Source organism: Uncinocarpus reesii, genomic scaffold (genome assembly GCF_000003515.1).
Source record: "Uncinocarpus reesii 1704 scaffold_2 genomic scaffold, whole genome shotgun sequence".
Taxonomy (NCBI): domain Eukaryota; kingdom Fungi; phylum Ascomycota; class Eurotiomycetes; order Onygenales; family Onygenaceae; genus Uncinocarpus; species Uncinocarpus reesii.
The window spans coordinates 2,099,613-2,117,050 of NW_003052499.1; the positions used below are offsets into that span (position 1 = coordinate 2,099,613).

Below are 17,438 nucleotides of genomic sequence, written 5' to 3' on the forward strand. Positions count from 1 at the left end.
CTCTACAGCCTATGCTGTGTCTCAGCTTGAGGATAATGATTTTGGATCAGCAATGAAATGGTCCAAAAGTATAGGGACATAAACACTGCAAGCCATTGATGATAAGCTGCCTTACTCCAGCAATAAATTCAATTCTCATTCAACACAACTTTTTTTGGGCAGTGCTCCTCATTGTTGAAAGGGGAAGATTACTCCGCTGCATACACTGGAGTTGGGATGCTGCACAGGTAGTTTATATGGATCAAGAAGCACCATTTCATGCTTATATGTATGATGAGACCTACATCGACAAGTTGCTCACTTATCTGGTAACCAAAAACCACTCCGAGCAAATAAAATGAACCATGGATAAACTGCTCTTTTCTTTTTGGGTAGAAAGTCATAAAATAACAATAATCTTCAAACTGCACAATGAAACCAAACACAGGAAAACCAAAGATAAAAATATACGCTTCTCAAAACAACAATAGAAAGACAGGAATGACTCAAGGTCATGCTAAAGGTTCAAAGAACCATTGTAGAAAGTAAAAGAAGAAGACAAAAAAGGGGAGAACATGATTAAAGAAGAAGTAGCTAAGAATGATGGAAGCGCATGGGAGAAAAAAAAAGTCATACATAAGAGGGCAGCTGAAGGCCCAATGCACTAGCTATTTGAGTGCATCCAATCCATGCCAAAAGCAGCAAGATTGTATGACTCAGAAGGTCAGTGCATACAAGGAAAGGGAGTGCGACAAAATTTGGGTATTATTCATTTAACCAGAAGAAAATCTGTCACTGCCGCTAAACAACGCACTCCCTGCAATGAGAAAGGGCAGCGCTCGCCAAACCTTCAGCTCCTAGGCTTTATTGTGGCTTGTTCCAGAAATCCAAGCTAGCCACCACATCTTCTCCAGCTTCATCTTCATATGCATAGATAATCTATACACTCATCAGCAAATGTATTCCAACAGACCAAAAGGAAATGAAAAAGGGCCCTACCTCTCTTGTTGATGAGTGCAGCATGCGAATGTTTCGCCCGGTCATGATATGGACCAGTTCACTTGTCTCCAAATGTCTGATTTCAATGAAGCTCGACTCAAAAGCCAAAATGTATGGATACGACAGCGCGAAAGCGGTCGGGTTTCCTTCCCACGCTATCCGCCAGTCAGGTCGCGCGCGCCATCCATTCCTGTTCACAAAAAAGGAGAAATCGCTATAATTAAGAAGAAATTCTCCATTCAATCTCTCGATGTAAATGGGCTTCACGTTCTCCTTTCTCGCAACGAAGTCGAGAGAGGTGTCTGCCTGATCTAGCAATGACTGTCGTTCAGTCGTTTCTAAGGATACGACTTCGAAGCCGCGAGAGCATCCAACACATAGAGTTGACCTCAAGAAATGAACGGATGAGGATTCCGCCGGAATGTAAAACTCCTGATAATGATGTTAGCGACTATCGATAGATATGTCCCAAAAAATCCTACCTTGAAGGGCTTCAATGCATCTTGCCCGCTCTGGAACATTTTACTGAGGGGCTTTTTCTTGCCCTTCGCTAAATTTTCCATCGGCTCAAACACCTTGATAGTTGTCGATAGAGCGGATGTTTTCACAGAGCACACTAGATGTCTCCCAAGACCAATGCCAGATTTGAAAAAATTGGCATGGCCTTGGATCTTCTTAGGCCGACGCACCAGCGGGTTCTGGCCGTCATGGGCATCCAGTGCCTCCAGAGGATAGGAACTTAGCGTTTTATTAGCCAATACAAGCATGAGCTGATACTCTTCAAGCGTATCGATTTGGGTAACTGCGGTTGCATCAAGAACACGTTTGGGCTTAGCGGTTTTGTCTTTGGGCCATCTTTCGGATAGGTAGATGCCATTGTCGGTGCCGTAAACCAACTTTCGCCCTCCATCTAACATATCTATATTAGCTGAGGATTCTTTCCATAAATCAGAGTTAAAAAGATACTAACCAATCGGAACCAAGCAGTTTACCCTATTCGCAGCAGTGAAAAACCCTTCACACAGCACAGTTTTGGAATAGAAGTTGTTACTACGCTCCCTCAACTTGCGTTGTTGCTCTTCGACCAACTCAATGAACCTTTTTCGTTGAGTTTGCGACGTCGCCCAAAGAGTTTGGTCATATCCTCCTTTCCCAAGATGTTTGAACGTAATTGGAAAGCCATCCTTAGCAGCTGGAGGGGTGTTGACTGCACGACCCGCGGCAAGCAAATTAGTTGAAGGACGTTTTGCGATGCCTAACCTGGGTATGACCTCTTCCATTTGTGCAATAACGAGTAATTCCAAGGGAATCGGCTTCTTGTACACCCTGTACTCCTCGCGCTTATTGACAGCCTTTATTCTAACCAGTAGAACTGCATGGTCGAAAAGATAGGCTGTAACCTCGGAGGTGTCTGTCGGACCCTTTTTGAACGCCATTTTGATCAACATTGTGCGATTCTCTTCTGTAAGTTTGAGGTCCACGTAATCACCAGGAGCAAACTTGAGGGCCATGTTCAGTTGCATCAAGTTGAAGTGGTTTTCCGATTTTCCGCTTTCTGTGTTCACTCGGGATAGGAAATCCCGAATGAGAGTAATAGCTTTTGGAATGTTCTGCTTGTCTGGATTATCGTCTTTGGTGTATTTGACGACATTTTCTAGCAGCAACGGGTACCGAGCAAGCCGAGTTGTTGGTTTCGTGAGATAACCATTGAGTTCTAGTTTTCTCGATTCCTTAAGCCTTTCTGTCTCTTCAACAAACTTGGCAAAAGCAGGATTGGATGCCCTTTCCTTTTCAAACTCGTATTTCCCGTACAATTGGTTGGCACCATATTTGATGAACGGATCGAACCGAGGAACATATTGAAGGAAAATGTCACCAACGCTATGCACAATATGATTTTCTTTTTGTCGGCTATTCAGTGCCTCTGAAAACCGAGAATTGACACTCAGAACTTCAAGGACATTGCCGAATACGGTCCTTATAAATTTCTCCCGACGATGTTCCGGAACTGGAGAGAGGCTGGTGTTGTGTGCGGAGCGAAGTGGCCGCATCCAGAAATCTCTGAGATATTCTAAATCTTTGACGAAATCACGTTCAGTATACATGATTTCAAAAATAATTTCTTGCCGCTTCTTCTCCTTGTCGTCAATGGTGTCGGCAACTTCTTTCGGTACCATGTTGATCCATAACTTTTGGTCTTCGCTTTCATCCTGATCGTGGAGACTGCCTCTCGATGCAGAAGGCCTTAAGCCAGGTTGAGGTTTCAGATTTAGCCTTGCTTGTTGTTCCAGTCGTCGTGGGCAAGCGATGGAGTAGCACAGCTGATCGCGCGTGCAAGTTGGAGAGTAACATTCTGTCAAGAGCGTAAAGACACCGTTTACTTCAGAAACCGGCGACTCTTCTCCCATCGTTTCTCTGAATTGGTACAGCTCTCCAGGAGCGTCTCGCAGTCGATGGTCGTACGTTACATCGTGAAAAAGCTTCTGTGCATCCAAAGCCCTACCAAGTAGGAGTGCTAGATTTCGATCTGTTGTTTTGATGATGTACGACAGGAGGTCCACGGCTTCGGCACCAGTAAATGAATTAGTATACGCCAAATCGTTCTTTGTCCGCTCTCCGATGGTAATTCTTTCCTTGAAAACTGCCGCCACGCGTGATAATAACGCAGGATAAGCAAGAGGGGTTCGACTGCGATTGGCTGTAACCGTTGCAGCCAATTGGCCAGACTTTGCAGAGGTAGGAGTTTGCAAGCTGTTGTTGCGTTCCGGAGTAACAGTTGACGCCATAGATAAGGTACGGGAATTCATGGAACTTTCGCTCGGATGTCTGATCCTTGGCTGCGTATCGTGAGTGGTGGTGATTTTCGGGACAACAGGCATCTGATCTGAGGGTGGTTTCTCCATCGGATGTCGCTCCATGCGGTCCGGCCGTTCTCGATCCAGACCCGGTTCACGTCTTCGATTAGGAACCACCCTTCCAGAGCTAATCATCTGAGTATGGTCACGATCCGACGTGTAAGAACTTAACGACATGGCACGCTCGTTATCATGCCTTTCGGGCACAATCCGACCATGGGGGGTCCGAGAGCTCATTGGGTGGTAGCCTTGTTGTCTGAAAGCGTTCGGAGGCGCTTGGTTGTAGTTATTTGGGGGGGCATGAAATTGGGGAGGACGCGGTCCTGGCCCTGCCATCGATCGGGATCGATACGGGTCCGAATTCAAGGCAGCGGGAGGAGGGACTCGAGTTGGAGGCTTCATTGGTGGATATTGGGGAGGTGGTCTCGCCATAGAATCCATCCGTTGCGGAATAGGGTATTGGGATCGATTTGAATATGGAGGGATAGGCGGGTTTCGAGGTGTTGGGTGAGGCGGCATGGACCCATTCGGCTGCCATCGCGGATCGTGGTGTCCCGATTCGGGCCCTGGGCCATAGCTATGATGCGATTGTCTCATGGGGGGAGGGTGACCACGCGGTTGCATATACACGTCTGGCGAATGGCCGGTCATGGTGTGTGCCCGCTCCTGGTGGAACTGAGGGGTCTGAGAAGTCATCGTTTGTGAACGCCCGGGCGGCGGAGCTCCCCCAAAAATTTCCGAGAAGGCGGCATCCCGCTGGAAAGAGGATGCGTGGCCATATGGGTTAGGTCGAGGGTTCCGCCCCTGTTGGGATCCGTAATCCGCCATTATCCGCGCACGTCGTGGTTACGATAGCAGGAGAAAGAGGGCGATGTGAGATTAGCACGAGTTACAGCGCTGCGGCTTCGGGTCACTCCGTATGCAAAGATCGTAGGCTATTTGTATATATCTTGGAGCGTGACAAACGCCGGTTAGGTTAGCGACGATCACTTCACTAAGGTGTCATGCTCCGGATCCAAATTTCGCTCTTGAATACAATAGATGCAATGGGGTCGCCGGATAGCCCGTTCGAAAACTCCACAAATGCCCGAAGCGAACGCAATAACAACGCACAATTCAAATCTAGGTGAAGATGGAGATTGGGAGGGTCATAGCCAGAACGTCCACATCACCGATGCTAGAAATGTCTCTCAATGCGAGCAGGGCTTCAAGGATGGAGACCCTCGCCGTGTAAGGAATGGGCGTTGACCAAGCTCGTAGGCACAATCGAGTAGCAAAGAACAGAAACAAAAGCAAAAGAGAAAAGAGGGAAGAGAACTGATTTGCAGGAAGATGACGGGGATTTGGGGGAGGGAGCGTTGTCGAGCCCGGTGGTTGAAGAGGTGCATGGCGTCGATTCAATTGGTGAGGAGGCCAACTCCTCGGGGCCCCCCAAAAGGGCTTAGCGCCTGGTTTGTCCTGAATTGGTATTTGTGGCTGAGCATCTTTATTTCACTAATCCAGCCAATCAGCAGCTTACAGCCAGAGATTCAGCCAATAGCGGTTTAAGCTCAGGCACAATCCGCTTGTGCTCCACTCATCGTTCCGGCAAGTGTGGCTTGTCTGCCTTGGACAATGACTAAGCACAGCAGCAAGCACGTGACTGTCTGTGGCTTCCGTCTGATGACGGCCAGTGAGCCAGTGAGCCAGTGAGTGCACTCTGAACAAGAGAAACAGGTGAAGGTGACGCTCAGGTTATCTGCCAGTAGTCTGTCTATTTCTTCTACTATTTATGTGACCTACCCTCAAGACCTGCTTTTGTGGGACCCTTCCTGACAGACAATAAACAATGGCCGAAAGCGAGCTGACCCCCAAGTTCGCTCCGTTCTTTGGAATGGTAAGTCTCAGATGTTCTGGGTTCAAGAGGCTCTGCAGCTAAGATGGGAATCACAGGCAGGGATAGCATCAGCTGTAAGTCGATCCGCTCTGTTCTTGCCTCGCGTAAATACCACGGTCTCCCGCCCAGTTCGTTGACGATTCCTGCAGATGATATTCGGATGTACGTTTTGATGGACCTTGGCTACCTATATCCCCGCCCTCACCTCACATGTTCACCACCATATAGCACTCGGAGCGGCTTACGGCACGGCAAAGGCTGGCATCGGGATCGCGAATGTCGGAACCTTTCGACCAGACTTGATCATGAAAGTGGGTGTTGTGACGCCTGGTAACAACATGGAATTGAGCTTACCAGAGGTTTTTAGTCACTGGTCCCCGTTGTCATGGCTGGTATAATTGCAGTTTACGGGTTGGTCGTCGCGGTTCTCATTGCCGGTGATATTGGCACTCCAGCACAGAACTACAGTTTATATGCGTACGTTTTTCCGCCCGTGCGCTGCCCCTTTTGTCTGCTAATATCAACTTATACACTCTAGGGGCTCCATACATCTTGCAGCTGGGTTGGCTGTTGGTCTCTCAGGATTAGCTGCGGGCTACGCCATTGGGATAGTCGGGGATGCTGTACGCTTGAGAGGTTAAGCCGGTCCCACTGGAATCTTCACTAACGCTCTACCCAGGGAACACGAGCATTTATGCAGCAATCACGCGTATTTGTTGGCATGATTTTGATCTTGATTTTCGGTGAAGTCCTAGGTCTCTATGGGTATGTTCGGCCGGATAACCGTCTCTCGATAGCTTAGCTAATGACTCGTTAACATCTAGCCTCATCGTTGCGTTGATTCTAAATTCGAAGCGCTGATCGCAAGTACGTTTTGCATTCAAGGTGCTCTTCCGTACCTTTCTTCCTACCTATGGGGCATACCTGTTGCGTAGCGCCCTTTGTGTACAGTACATTTTCGGCGCGTTAGCGATTTGTGCTATCTTGGCGGGCTTTCCTATGTACTCTCTTTTGGATTGGGCTTAATCCGGCGAGTAGGAGCAATCAACTGTTAGACAAGTTTCAAACGGTGTGAAGATCAGAGATATCACTCCCAGTGGATCCCGGGCGCGTAACCAGGAGGTAGTTTTTGAAGCCGGGCAGCTGCGGAGTATTTACGTCGAATTGACTTCATCTGGGCCGATTCCTGTCCCCGGCCTGGCTGTAAGAGATCCAGTTCCCCAATTGTAGTTCAAAAGACAAAGCTTGGCGGCTGCTCTTTCACCCAAAGCTGAAGGGAAAAGCTTCTGCTCAGCCAAACGTGCCCCGCCTACGTCAGACAACCAGTTTAGCTCAAAGTCACCTCTTCCTTCACCTCTTCCCGACAACTCCTTTCGATTCGAGGACTTGAGGCAATGTATCTTTACCTTTCCGCCTGTTTAATGAAGTCAATGGCGGCAATACGGTCTCTCAGTTCTACCCCTTCGTCTCCTTGTCGCGTATCCGGCCCCCGCTGAGCGAGCGGAATCGAAACGATCGCCGCAGTCCTTGAAGCTTCCGGAGCTCAGGAATGCCCCGAACATAGCACTGGAGAGCTTGGTTGGTTAACATTTTCGACGTGCAGACGCGAGATTTTACCCTTTTCCCCAATGGCGACAGAGACGATCCCGCAGACGCAGGAGCAATTGTCCAAGCCGCCACCGTCAGATCAGCACCGCCCGGAGATCGATCCCGGACAAGACATCAACGCTAAGAAAATTGGTTTCCCTCCATGGCCGGCGTCTAGGCCGAAAACTCCACCAGACATTGTGGAAAATCGGAAACATATCAAGGAGCGAATTCCAAAGCACAAATTGAAGATTGAAGATTTTGAATTGTTAAAGACATTGGGAACTGGTACGTTGAGTGATAAAAAGGAAAAATCGAAGCTCAAAAGGGCCCTGATATTGACATGACCTTGTTGAAGGTACTTTCGCGCGGGTATGGCTTGTTCGACTGAAGAATCCGAAAGACAAGGCGAATTCGATTTTTGCTTTGAAGATTCTTCGCAAAGCTGATGGTGTGTTTTGCCCGTCCTCAAATAAATCGATCCCTATTAACGGTCTCTGCTTGCTTGTAGTTATCGAGCTCAAACAAGTGGAACATGTTAAGAATGAGAATAGAGCACTTCACGCTGTTGCCGGCCATCCTTTTATCACAACATTGATTGCATCATTTTCCGACGACCAATGTCTATATATGCTGGTATGCGTGATGCTCATTTACATGTTTGCTCCCCTTTCCTCCAGAGTTTGGGCTTTTCTGCGCTGCTTGTTAACAGCAAGCTCGCCCTTCATGGATGCATTCAGCCGGCGGCTATTTGGTCATTAAACATTTGGGATTTCGCGCGACTCCCCATATTTGTTCGTGTGCTAAATGATTCCTTTCACAGCTAGATTTCTGCCCTGGCGGCGAAATATTCAGCTTCCTGCGGCGAGTACGACGGTTCAACGAATCCACGGCCCAATTCTATGCAGCCGAGATAGTATTGATTCTCGAATATCTCCACGATGTACAAGGCGTTGCGTACCGAGATTTAAAACCCAGGAAAACATTCTCCTAGATGCCGAAAGGACATTCTGAAGCTGGTCGACTTCCGGCTTCGCAAAACAGCTCTATAGCCAGGAAAACGTATACACTCTGCGGGACACCAGAGTATCTCGCGCCAGAAGTCATACATAACAGTGGCCATGGGTTGGGCAGTAGATTGGTGGGCGTTAGGCATCTAATATATGAATTCCTAGTCGGCCAACCTCCTTATTGAGGATCCGAACCCTTTGCGAATATACGAACAGATCATCGAGGGGCGCCTGCGTTTTCCGCCGCATGTTTCACCAGAAGCACGGGATATCATAAGTACGTTGTGTAAAACCAGCCCCTCAGAAAGACTGGGTCACATATCTGGCGGAACGCAGCGGATCAAAGATCACCCCTTTTTTAAGGTGATAAACTGGGATGATCTATATCGTCGGCGAAGAAACGGGCCGATCATACCTCGTGTCGATCATGCTGCTGATGCAGGCAATTTTGAGGAATATCCGCCTCCACCGGACCCTAGTACACAAAGTGTGTACACGGATGAGATGAGAAGGAAGTACGAGGGCTTGTTCAAAGATTTTGACGATTCCTAAGTCTTACTGTTCCCACATTCCATGCTCTAACCCGTTCACTCGGAACCTGAACGGGAACATCGACCTTATCGTACTCCTTTTGCGCCCAAACCCTCCATCGACCATTATCCCCTTCATCAAAGTGACATGTTTCTTCTATCGTACAATATTTAGCACCTACCTACATACTACCAGGTGTCTAGTTTCTGAAGTCTGCACAAACATGATACATACTATACACGGTTTTGGCCAAAAGCTTTTTTTTTCCTGGCAGATTTCTTGCCACTACCTAATCCTGCTTGCATATATCGCAGTTGTTTTAGGCATTCAATGCACATACATACATAACAAAGCCAGAACCACCTATTCCTGAGTATCCTACTTTGATTGGCATTTGTGTAGATTGAGAAAGGGGACGATGTCAACTATTCCACCGAAATATTGGGCTTGGCTTTTATTTTTGATAGACTCAAATCAGTGCTCTCCCTTTAACGAAGGGAGCCCGAAAATTGGTAGAAAGGTCCCTCGATGATTCCTTACTGCTTGAAGTTTTCCGCCTGGACCTCAATACATTGATCAAGCCAACAAAAGAACATGAGAAATCGAAAGGAAAAAAAAAAAAAAAAGAGGAACATTTGCCCATCCGTACAAGCCTTTTAATCCCACGGTAAGCAATAATACAAAGCCATGTAATCGAGTAGAAACAAGTCTGCCTGTTCCTGGGTGGTTAATGCAGGTAAAGTACAAGAAAAGGAAAACAATGTTAGAGCCATCACATGGAAAGAAGTGTAAATGCAACCACGGGTCATTGAGAAAAAATTGGGAAATAAAAGTGACGGAACGCCATTAACCCTCTAGAACTCCTTGAATGTTGACCAGTTTTTGCCTTTCCTTTGCGCCGGGAAGAATGGAAATACAAAGTAAAACTCCCTAAAGGTAGACAACATGGATTCCCCGGAGAGATCGATGCAGAAAGATGATGGGATGAGCGGATACCTCTCAGAAAGGCGATCGCTGTCTCGGAAGATGAATTCTTCAGAGGCGCGGACTTGATGGGTTCGGGGGTAGGTTTGGTTGGGGCAGATCATGATGTAACAAGGAATCATTCACCAGAGCCATGTTTCCAAGCTCCTATTTTCGGTTATCAGGCATTGGTCATTTCGGAGGAGAAATTGGAACGTGTGAGAGTTGGCACGTACCTTGGAATTCATGCTTGACAAAGGCCATTGGGTGCTCGGGCTCCTGGGCGCCCATTTGTTGTACACCAGGACTAAAGCTGGTGATTGGCAATACAATAACGTCCCCAACAACCTTTTGGGCGACAATCCCCACGAAATATCTATAGTCAATCTCTCTGGTGAGATGGATATCGTTTCCCACGTCAAAGTACGCCGGATTGTTCAAGTAGCGAAAGACAGCATCTGTCCATACCGCCGGTCCGGTGAATTCCACAATGGTTTTATCCATTTTGGCCTTTTTGAGTCTTCCATGACTTTTCATCCGCAAGGCTTCTTCTGTAATGTTTGCCACGACGTCTCGGAGTATGGGATGCCCTGGTTTTGACTGAATCGTCCACTGGCAGAATTGAATACGGCGCGAATACCAATCTTGCCAGTCTTCCCTATCTGGATCCGCTTCAATACCGATGACAAGGCCTATCGAAGACCTGTCAACTGACTTGGGTACCCACTCAATTGCTGATTTCAGCGCCCAGGTATCAATGTCGGTGTATATCCCACCACGGGCTAAAAGGATAAGGTATCGAAAAAAATCTGCCTTCAACACAGGAAGTGGCATCGATTCAAAGGCTTCTATTATTTCTGGGAATGCGGCATATAGGTATTTTATGACGTATATCATCCCAGCATCTGTGACGACCTGGTGGACGAACCCCGGATGTGCTTCAGTCCAGCTAGCTTCGAACGGGCGCAACTCCTCTCCAAAATGCCCCGACGACGGTGCGTATTTCCATGTCTGCCAGATATATGCTGGGAACTTTGACTGTAAATCGTAAGGGAACTGATATCGTAATCGCTCTCGGAGGGGTTTTTGAGCTAGATCCTCGAGTGGAATCTGGAAGAGTTGGCGTTCGCGTGACTTATCCAAACCTGACGGCTCTTTTTCCAAGAGATCGCTTGGTTTCGGTTGCTGGTGAGCATTGCTACCGGTGGACAGGTGGAGGATGAATGTGAACGAGAGAAGGGAGACTGCGAGGATCACGCATCTTCGAAAGGAGATCATGGCGGGAGGTTTTGGGTGAGGCCGGGAGGTTCGGAGTCGGCGGAATTGTAAAGCATCAATTCACAAACTCGAAAACGGGATTGTAGAGGAGCATTGAGAGATACTTGAGGGAATTGGAAGCTGTTGAGTGTCAGTATGCAGGATGCTCAGTAGTCCAAGCTATCCGCAGAAACCAGAGTCTGGTTCCGTGAATCTGGGTCTGCCGCCTATTCTAGACCCATTGCCACACCAATTGTTGAAATGGTCAGAGGAAACAGGGGAACGTGTAACTGAGAAGCTCAGGAGATCGTTTTGAAAGGAATTGGGTAGGAATATCTTGGAAGCTCAGGCTGTTTGAAGCGAGTCTCATAGATCTTCCACGAGACAGAATCCTACAGAACCCAAGACCTGCAGCGTCGAGGTTCCCTTTGTGCGTTAAATAGGGATGGATAGGAGAGCGAATCCTTTTTGTCTCGCAGCATTCTTTTTGGCTTTCTATCAAAACGCCTCATCCCGCCAAATCCACTGGCTCGTTACGCGTTGATAAAGAAGAGAGGCGGCCGGCAAGGGGCGGCATCCTGGTCGGCAGCTCCACCACACTGACGAGTCTCTTGGTGACATCTGACTGCCGTGCTGCTGCTGCTGGTCCTACATGAGAAGAGCCAAGCAGCAGATCGCCTCCGAAACGAATCCAGTTCTTGTCCACTTGTGTTTAACCATCTTCGTCTCTTCTTCCGCCGTGTCGAATGCCCCCATGGCGTTGGTCTCCCGTCAATGCGTTCTGGTTCTAGAAGCCAGAACTCCTACACGCCGAGACCCTTCCGGTGCCTTTAACGTCGTCCTAAGCCAGTGATTCTGACGTACATTTCTTAGTTCGTGACGGAGCCCACAGCCCTGGCCAGTCAGCCCTGGCCCTTGTAGTCAACGGTCTTGGTGCGAGCCGCAGCACCCTGGTCGAATCACTCCATCGGATTTGCCATCAAACTTATATTAATGACCAGGTCCGAGGATCAGGACAAAACAACTTAGCACCGAATATGGTTATACAGAGCTCGGGGCTAGCGAAAATGCGAAATGATCGATCCCGAATTCGATATCGCGCACGATCTGCGGAGGGGAGCCAGAACTCCTTGTCTGAAACAAACGGATCCCGCCAATTGTCACACAACCTGGAAGGATGCAGCGGTGATGACGACAGCATGTCCATCAGACTCTTCATGTCACAGCTTTGCTTGAAGGAGAACCGAGTCCGATATGATTGTTCTGAGCCGCCGGGTCTCTGTACATCCCCTCAAGCCTCCATTCAACTGACGGACACCCTGAGCGAGAAATACAGTATTCTCAAGGCAACAGCGCAATGGCTCTCTTGTATATTTAGGACAACTACTTTATTGTAATGACTGCTGACTCCTGTTGTGGTTCCACGCCAAATGATCCTTGCTTGATCTGCTCGCCGGACTGCATTGATTCTCACAAAGGACACGGAATCTTTGATTTTTGCAGTACCATCTCGAATATCGGGCTGATCACAGCGGTTAAAGTACCACCACCAGCCGCACAATTCGGATATCAGCGCAACAGTTTGATCGTCGTGGGTCTACTTGAGGATTGAAAGGGAAGCTGATGCTATCTTCAACCCCCCTCTTCAACAAAACTGATACGATCAACGCATTCTCGAGGTGGAGGCACATCCCGACATACTCTTTCCCTGCGATGTTGCACGCCCAGGGACGACGGAGGGGAAAAAGGAAGACCCTATCCCCGAATACTATTAAGGGCCAGTGGGATCATGGAGCCATCCACGTGCCGGCTTTTTTCGTTAAGAAACAAGTCGATGCTATGTACGGAGTAGTGACAGACCACCACAGAAGATTGTTTAAATTATCTTGGAAGTATACTAACTACTGGCTCAGCTAGTTACCAGGATGGGGGACATTCCCGACTTACCGCAAATCACTACTCGACATGACCCAACGACCGCCTCGCGTTTGGCATCGGCACCGCAAGACGGGCCCCTTGTTCACCTCTTTTGCACGAGTTCCAGTAAGAAATCCCTTGATTGTTTTCGTTTCTGTCCTTCTTTACACACCAAGATCTGGGAACGATGCTTCCATTTTCATTCGCGAAGCAATAGTTCATATCCATTGAGGTCTGACGGGTGCCAGGTTCGTTCCCTTACCCTGCACTGTGCCCCAATAAACCAATGGAACTGACGGATATCTACGCGGGTTTCGGCGAAACTCGCAGAGGCGAGACTACCGAGATATCCAAGGACGAGGAGAGACAGCTTCATCGTGCCTTTGGGGCGTTGGCTTTGCGGCTTTTCCAAGAGAACTGCACAGAAGACAGGAAGGGCTACTTGAAGAACGTCTGCAGGCAAGATAGACAGCGAGGTAGGAATTATACCCTTCAAGACGTTGGGGTGACCTCTGTGCCCCTTTTGTTCTACAGAGTCGTTATCTTTCGACCTCTGTTTAGCCACTACATAAAGCCACCTCCCTTTCTTCTGTTGTCTTCATATTCGAATAATACCCCAGACTCTAAGAGCCTTTTCGGCGCTGGAGACGAGTATTGTTGCGCTCTAATCAACACCATCTCAAGCCGAGAAACAGGAGGGAGCATCAGCGATCTTATAATGAACTGTAGCAAAGCACCCAAATACAAACAAATGAGACAGCTCTCCACGACCAAAAAAAACCTTCACACAACAAAATAGACGCTGAAACAACATCAAGGGCAATATATATCCATGATAGCTTTAAATGAAGGGTCTTGTAAAAGTTGTGCTGCCGTCAGACGTTTCTCGGGACCGGCACAAAACCCTCTAGACATCACTGATATCACGAGTCGCCGCTCAACTGGGTCAATATCCTTGCGAAGGTACTGATTCAGTACGGCTTCGGGATTAAAAGGCTGATTTTGATAATACCATTCATCACGGCTGTCGTGAGGATCAACATAATGGCCCTTCCATTGCTCAGGTAGTGGGCCCGCGATTCTGATGATGCTGGCGATTATCCCACGCTGATAAATATTGAAGGGAACCCAGCCAATATAGAGCTGGGCGAAAATACACATGTAGCTCCACATATCACAGGCGGGAGTTGAGCCTTTCTTATGAAGCCGATCAGGCGAGCAATACTGGATAGGTGGTTCGCCAGCCGGAATTGCTGAAGAACCAATCTTCGCTGCTTGACCAAAATCACCAAGATAGAACATATTTGTGCGCAAATCCTCAGGAACCTGAATGGGTTTAATAAGTTCTCCTGGCTTCCAGAGATTAGGAACATGCGGTAGTATTGCTTCTTTCAGAGGCCGGCCAAATTTTTTGTATTTAGCATCCTTGTTGAGATGCCTGAGAGAAGCTATACCCCACATACCATTCTTTCCATTTAAATCTTGAGTAAATTGGCATGCGTGACAATGAATAGGTTCCACGAGTAAATTGAGAAAGTATTGCCTAGTAGAAAAGTCGGGTACTTACCACGGTGCACGATTCCACTCTTGTGGAGGTTTGCTAGCGCCTCCAAGAGCTGTCGAGCAGCAGACATATGAGCTGGCAATGGCCTTGTTGGCACATCCCAATTGACAGCAGGACCGCGCAAGGGAAATACCAGCACTCGGTGGTTACAGCCATCCCCATGAAGAAGAAAAGTTCCCAGATATGTAACAAGGTGAGAGGTATCTTGGACATCTTGAAGAATTACCTCCTGCATGTGATATTCATGCTTGCCATAATCACCCGAAGACATGATCTTTGAGGGCGACATCCGACTGGGTTTGAAGATTGTGGGCCATCCAAACGGTAGAAAAGCCGCCATGGCCAAGTTTATGATTGATGTGGTATCTTCGATTGAGCAACTCTCCGATGCGGATTGGGTAAAACACGCGCGAGTTATTTTGTTTCTCGTATCTGTCGCTGGACTCCGCTAGTTCGTCAAGATCATTGATGATCATGTCTTCTTCGGTTTGAAATCTGCCATAGTCAGCGGTGCCACTGTCCGCGGGGTATTCGGGCACTATCGCAGTTGCCTCTACACCCGGGGTAGGATCGGGCTGAGGCAGGGTCAGAGTGGCAGAGCGAGCCACATTCTGTACCCTTGGGCAGTGTGAAACGGCAGGGCTAGAGTAGAGTTCTTCCAACAATAATCGTGAATGCAAGGGTGCAGGGATGGGTTGCAAGAGAGTGAGTGAGGGAGATGGCAGAATGATGGAAAATAGAAATGTGATCTGAATCCTTCGGAGGAGGGACAATAATGGAATTTAATCCCCATCTCGAGTTCATTGCTGTTGCTCGTGATAGTGGCGTACGGAAGCCCATAGCGTCCACATTGCAAACAAAATGGCGCTGCGCCAAACATACAAGTTTCATGCGAGCATTCTATGGGCACCAACAGTCATCTCAATCAATCATTTAGAAGATTAAGCTCTTATGTGTCTTTCTGCTCCATGCCTTTAGCCATGTTTCTCTAGATCCACTAAGTTTGAATTTCAAGTCTGGGGTCATCTGCAATTTCTCTTCATAACTGGTTTCGCAGACTGCAACATCAAAACGCCGCGAGATAAGCGACATTCTACCATATCTCTGTTGGCGAAACCAAAAGGCCTGATTGATAGCCTTTGGAGCTCATCATTCCATCAATTGAAAGATTTGATTTCTTTTACACAACTACTTCTCACAAGAGCCCCTATCCCAGTCTCGCCCGCAGTCATGGTAAGTCCCTTTCTAAACGCGCCCATTTCGCGAAAAATGAAAATGCCACTCACCAACGAAATTCCATTTTTCAGGCCCGCAACAGCGAAAAAGCACAGTCGATGCTTTTCCGCTTTCGTGCCGCCCAAGCCGCCGACCTCGGAATCCTTGACATCGGCCGCACCCGCCGCCCCAAAGCCATCACCTCCGTCGACTCCATACCCATCTGCGAGAAGTGGCGCGGCCAAGTCCTCAAAGAGATCTCGCGCAAAGTCACGCGCATCCAAGACCAGAGCCTGAGCGATTACCAAATTCGCGATCTAAATGATGAGATCAATAAATTGATGCGGGAGAAGTGGATGTGGGAGGTGCAGATACGGAATCTAGGCGGCCCGAATTATACGCGTGGGGGAGGCAGGGTGTATGACGAAGATGGGAGGGAGATACCGGGTGGCGGGAAGGGGTATAGGTATTTTGGGAGGGCGCGGGAGCTGCCAGGTGTGAAGGAGATGTTTGAGGCTGCGACGAGGAAGAGGGGTGCGGATGAGCTGGAAGATTCGGGTGGGGGGCAGAATGAGATGCTGCGGAAACATGTTGATGCGGCGTATTTTGGATACGGGCTCGATGAAGAGGACGGTACGCTGCTTGCATATGAGAGTAAGAAGGAGAAAGAGGCATTCTCGAATATGTTGAAAAGAGGCGATGGGCCTGTAGAGGAAGGCTGGCAACCTCTTCCAGGCGATGGAGGGGATGGTGTCGGATGGAGATTGCCTACGCTAGACGAAGTCCAGGAGGAGCTGGTGGACCGGCGAAGGCGAAGGTTACTTGATAAGATACTATAAACTATGGCTGTGTTGTGTGTCTTCCTTTTGACTATTTGCATGGTTTTTATCGTCGGAGTTGGGTATATTTCTTTTTGTATTCATCTAACCTAGCTCCTGAACAGTTCTCAGAACTCCCAATGTATTATACATGCCGTGTCGCTGCAAGAATCATCGAAGTATTGAGAAATTGGGTATATATGCAAGTAAGACAATGCTCAGAAATGGAATATAAACTGGATCGGATGACCTTAGGGCTCTACCACGTTTATCGAAGGCGTCGCCTGGGTTCCTTCGTTGGCCTCCTTTTCATCAAACATGCCCTTGAACTGCGCTTGCAGCTCTCGACGTTTGACGGTTGTAATGGACAATACATCGTCCAATACAAAATATTTGAATTTCCCTGAAAACCAGTAATGTCGAAACTTTCGCGCCGCCATATTGATATCAGGAACTCCTCCTTTTGCAATGCAGCCGCTTTTCATAGCGAACTGAGAGAGGAGTTCCATGATGTCGTTGGTCGGTTCGCACCATTTTCGATACGCATAAGGCTTGTTTTTGTTAATATGGTAGAGGAGGTAATCCGCTATGGTGATGTCGGACACCATGGACTGCTTCACGGCTCCGCATGTCGCGAGCTTCACCATGGTCTCTGCATCCGCAACGTATGGAACAAAGACACCCGGTGTATCGTACAGGTAGACCCCGCATGGATCTTTGTCCATGATTTTGATCGGCCCGCCGACCTTTCTTGTAACTCCTGGGTCGTTACCAGTTATCGCAGCTTTTGGTCGCTGGCCCATGAACGTTGTCCGACAGAAATTGATCAAGAGGATTTACCAACGTTTGGCATACCCACAACCGAAT

The 17,438-nt window shown here is 48.2% G+C and overlaps 5 protein-coding genes across 5 annotated transcripts; 2 read left to right on the forward strand and 3 right to left on the reverse strand.

Annotated features, from left to right (window-relative positions):
• Positions 1-843: 843 nt before the first annotated feature.
• On the reverse strand, positions 844-4,661 carry UREG_03688 (uncharacterized protein; the record flags this gene model as incomplete). Its single annotated transcript, XM_002544125.1, has 4 exons — positions 844-918; positions 979-1,410; positions 1,461-1,888; positions 1,949-4,661. 4 exons carry the CDS (start codon positions 4,659-4,661, stop codon positions 844-846), a joined length of 3,648 nt encoding a protein of 1,215 aa, XP_002544171.1.
• Positions 4,662-5,447: 786 nt separating this feature from the next.
• Positions 5,448-8,858, forward strand: UREG_03689 (vacuolar ATP synthase 16 kDa proteolipid subunit 2; the record flags this gene model as incomplete). Its single annotated transcript, XM_002544126.1, has 13 exons — positions 5,448-5,513; positions 5,721-5,783; positions 5,859-5,871; positions 5,938-6,020; positions 6,077-6,186; positions 6,248-6,332; positions 6,534-6,576; positions 7,234-7,584; positions 7,655-7,747; positions 7,808-7,932; positions 8,120-8,212; positions 8,472-8,583; positions 8,611-8,858. 13 exons carry the CDS (start codon positions 5,448-5,450, stop codon positions 8,856-8,858), a joined length of 1,485 nt encoding a protein of 494 aa, XP_002544172.1.
• An 833-nt stretch (positions 8,859-9,691) lies between these two features.
• On the reverse strand, positions 9,692-11,078 carry UREG_03690 (uncharacterized protein; the record flags this gene model as incomplete). The annotated part of the gene is made up of 2 exons (XM_002544127.1): positions 9,692-9,885; positions 10,037-11,078. 2 exons carry the CDS (start codon positions 11,076-11,078, stop codon positions 9,692-9,694), a joined length of 1,236 nt encoding a protein of 411 aa, XP_002544173.1.
• Positions 11,079-13,787: 2,709 nt separating this feature from the next.
• Positions 13,788-14,878, reverse strand: UREG_03691 (uncharacterized protein; the record flags this gene model as incomplete). Its single annotated transcript, XM_002544128.1, has 2 exons — positions 13,788-14,323; positions 14,542-14,878. 2 exons carry the CDS (start codon positions 14,876-14,878, stop codon positions 13,788-13,790), a joined length of 873 nt encoding a protein of 290 aa, XP_002544174.1.
• An 890-nt stretch (positions 14,879-15,768) lies between these two features.
• On the forward strand, positions 15,769-16,592 carry UREG_03692 (pre-mRNA splicing factor isy1; the record flags this gene model as incomplete). The annotated part of the gene is made up of 2 exons (XM_002544129.1): positions 15,769-15,771; positions 15,846-16,592. The coding sequence occupies 2 exons, from the start codon at positions 15,769-15,771 to the stop codon at positions 16,590-16,592; spliced, it is 750 nt and encodes a 249-aa protein (XP_002544175.1).
• Positions 16,593-17,438: the final 846 nt, after the last annotated feature.